Source organism: Topomyia yanbarensis, chromosome 1, assembly GCF_030247195.1.
Source record: "Topomyia yanbarensis strain Yona2022 chromosome 1, ASM3024719v1, whole genome shotgun sequence".
NCBI classification, from domain to species: domain Eukaryota; kingdom Metazoa; phylum Arthropoda; class Insecta; order Diptera; family Culicidae; genus Topomyia; species Topomyia yanbarensis.
This window is the reverse complement of record NC_080670.1, coordinates 173179570-173182803: the sequence shown is the minus strand read 5'-3', so window position 1 is coordinate 173182803 and position 3234 is coordinate 173179570. Positions and strand designations below refer to the sequence as shown.

The 3234-nt window shown below is 42.8% G+C and overlaps 1 protein-coding gene across 1 annotated transcript; it reads right to left on the bottom strand.

Moving 5' to 3' along the window:
* Nucleotides 1-946: 946 nt before the first annotated feature.
* Nucleotides 947-2630, bottom strand: LOC131681646 (uncharacterized). The gene is made up of 5 exons (XM_058962569.1): nt 2374-2630; nt 2114-2278; nt 1782-2051; nt 1460-1710; nt 947-1402 (listed from the first exon to the last, which is right to left on the bottom strand). The coding sequence occupies exons 1-5, from the start codon at nt 2606-2608 to the stop codon at nt 1001-1003; spliced, it is 1323 nt and encodes a 440-aa protein (XP_058818552.1). The 5' UTR covers nt 2609-2630; the 3' UTR covers nt 947-1000.
* Nucleotides 2631-3234: the final 604 nt, after the last annotated feature.

The following is a 3234-nucleotide window of genomic DNA, read 5'->3' as shown; positions in this document are numbered from 1 at the left end:
TAGTTGGAAAATGGTCCAACTAGCGGAGGTCCAACTAAAAAGTGGTCCAGTTAAAAAGTGTCCAACCAGCGAATCACGACTGTATAACAAATTAGTGTCGTTTTTGCTTGAAGTGAAACTGAGTCAGTTTCTAACCCCAACTGCTGTCAAAATGTATGAACTGACAGCGGTTGGGGTTAGAACCTGACTCAGTTTCGGGTTCAAGCGAAAACGCCATAAGAGAAATCAGCAAAATAAATGTTTGTTTACAAATCTTATTCAGAAGTTGATAGGGAACTGTCATTTTTTCGAGTAGTTTATTTACATGGTGTTAGAATTCGAAGCAAGTTTCTTGTACTTGATGGAATCAAAAATTTTCTAAGCCATGTAAACAAGCTTGCTAAACTGTCAGAAAAGTGAGGTTATACATGTAATGTTCTATAAAATGAGTCGGATGAACTTCATATGACAAATCTCGGTGGTTTGTTTACAGGGGAGTTACGCAACTGACGAAGTAAATAAACGATTGGATGTTGTTGGCTCGAATCAAAACTCGTCGACTGTAAACAAAGTTCATTCTGTAGCGTAAAACTGGTGCCCAGATGGCGAAATCGTTAGAGTTCAACGGGGAGCTGGAGCGTTGCCAGAAATCAACGCCTACTCAAGCCGATTCCGTCTGGTGAAAAACCGGGTTTTTCTATGCGGTTGGGAGGATGCAGTTAGGTTTGTGGGCGGATGGTATTAGCGGCTAGGTTGGTAATCTCATTGCAGTCGATTTTTTCAGTGACAACAGGATGAATTTCTAGGGAACCAATCGAGTCCTACTGCACTAGACAAATCAAGGACTACCAGTAACGCTTACAAATGCAAACGCACAGTGGGACCAGTTACACATGGGTGGAGTATGTATACGAGTACAGCCTTTAAAATAGAGAATAATAAAATAAATAGAAAACAGACATCAAAGTGATTAGTGATTAGTTATAATATTGCATACGATAGAAGTGATATCATTGTATTATCATTTATGGCGCAAAACACTCAAGGCCGATGCCCCGGACGGAATCGATCCGATGACGTTCGCCGCATCGCCAACACTACAGCAGGCTACAATCCCACGCCCCTTTACGTTGAAGTTGGCATGCTTCCAGCCGTATCCATCAGCTACGTTCTTACCGCAATTCGGTGCGTCCAGCTCGAAGGGATTATTACTGACGACGAACGCGATCGCCTCGTTACCATTTTTGATGATTTTCCAAAGCCATCTCGGCACCGGAATCCCGTTGGCATCGAGCGTAATCGGAACGCTATTCAACGCTAGAACATCACTCGTTCCGGTGAACACATCCAGCGCTAGATTGTTGCGACTTGCAAAGTCACGCACCGTTTCCTCCACCTGTCTCCAGTTGCCATTGTTGATCGTCTGTATGGTTCAAAGGAAGGCTTTAGTTTAGTCGAAAAATATGCCTGAAATTCTCACATTCCACATTGGAGCGACATTGATGAAGAAATAGGTCGCCCACTGCCAGGTCTTGAACAGTTGATCCGCATCGGGCGTCAGATGTCCACGCTGAAGGTTCGTCGAATCGTTTATGTATTCGATCGCCTTTGAGTTTCCGAGCAGTTTAGTAAACCGAACCAGTTGTTCGGCTTGAGTGTATGCTGTGCGAGGATTTGCATTTTTGGAAAAACCTTCCGACTTGAAATCCGGCCTTGGGGAGACGGCCTTATCTGTTGGAATAGTTAATCCGTAATATTGGGAATAAGTTGCTCCGCTGAGCTATCGGAACTTTCGTACTTACATCTGATTTCTTTACCGAACAGTTGATGGTGTGTGTATAAAACCGAAGCGCGTCCTGCATCGAAACAGGAATCGTACAGCTTGACGAAACGTTTTGATCCTCTGAAACCAATATGTGTCAGTTTTCCGGATCTACCACAAGACGCACTGGTACTGTCGACGTCCCCGGTAACCTTGTACCGGCAGGAGATTGCGGAAATCTTTTTTTGAGCTTTTCCTACCGTGAACTGGTGACCGAAGTCACACTTGATAGTACTCTCTTTACTGGTTGCTTAATGTGAATATGATAGCTATTATGTTTAAGACAATCAGGTACCGAGATTTAATACTCACCGGAATCAACTTTGTTTCCTTGACCAGAACACAAAATATCCACGCTTTCTTTCTGTCTCCAATCAAGGTTCCCTCGAGAAGGCAGTTCCAGTTTCCCATTTTTAATAAACACTGGCTCAGTCTTTGCAAGATCAGTTCTGATGCTAGCTGTGCAACTCCGTGGTCCTGAGAGGTTAATAGAATTTAAAAATGTCAATCAAATCTAATCAATCAAATTGAAAATTGACTAAAGTATTTTTTTTTCAAATGCGCTTTCTCACTTGGCGTAGTGCGCTTCGTAGTTCTAGGAGCTGATGTTGGTCTCGGTCTTTTCCCGGGGCCTCGGCGGAGGGCCAAAACAGTGTCAGTGTGAACTTCACCAGGTGTCAAATATTCGAGTGTTGGGTCTTCTCCATCCCCCGAACCATCATCAACCGTTGGCTCGGTCAAACTTAGAGCCGTAATTATCTCGAGTGAGATAACAGCCAGGATAAATAGTACAGTGATGTTCGACATCACGTTCACTTGTAAATGCACGGGTAGGTACTGTATAGTTACTGCCAGGGGATATCTCTATTTATATGGAGATCAGTGAGGAATTGACTTATGCATATATTCACCGGCTCTATGGTATTTGCATACTATTTGCAACACCTTTCGAGAATTACTGCAAACTGTCAATTTCATTTTAACTTGCTAGAGATTTCGTAATTGTTTAACGATGGTGACTGAAGATTAGTGCCCTTATTGCCTAAACGTTTCACAGGTTATTCCGAGATTTGTATACTGTCACGTTTGAGGCTCTCTTTTGCTTGATGTATGGTCGTAATGAGTTTGGCCAAACAAGACTGCGTGTAATTTAATTAGTTTGTTGAAACAATCAAATTAATTTTTTTAAGCTCAAATTTCCGGCCCTGGAGCATCGAGCGTTTCTGAGCGTGTGACATTAGTCTCATAAATCAGTTATCATACGTTCGACTTCGTAGGATCGTAGTACTAGTCATGCAATAGTCTGTTCGCTGAAAAGGGGTTACGAATCCTGTTGACTCAGCGGGTGACAATTCCGCAAAGAGACGGTACTGCTATAGTTTTGTTTTGCTTCCGGTTGACTGAATCCGAATCTTCGAAGGTACTTTTATTTA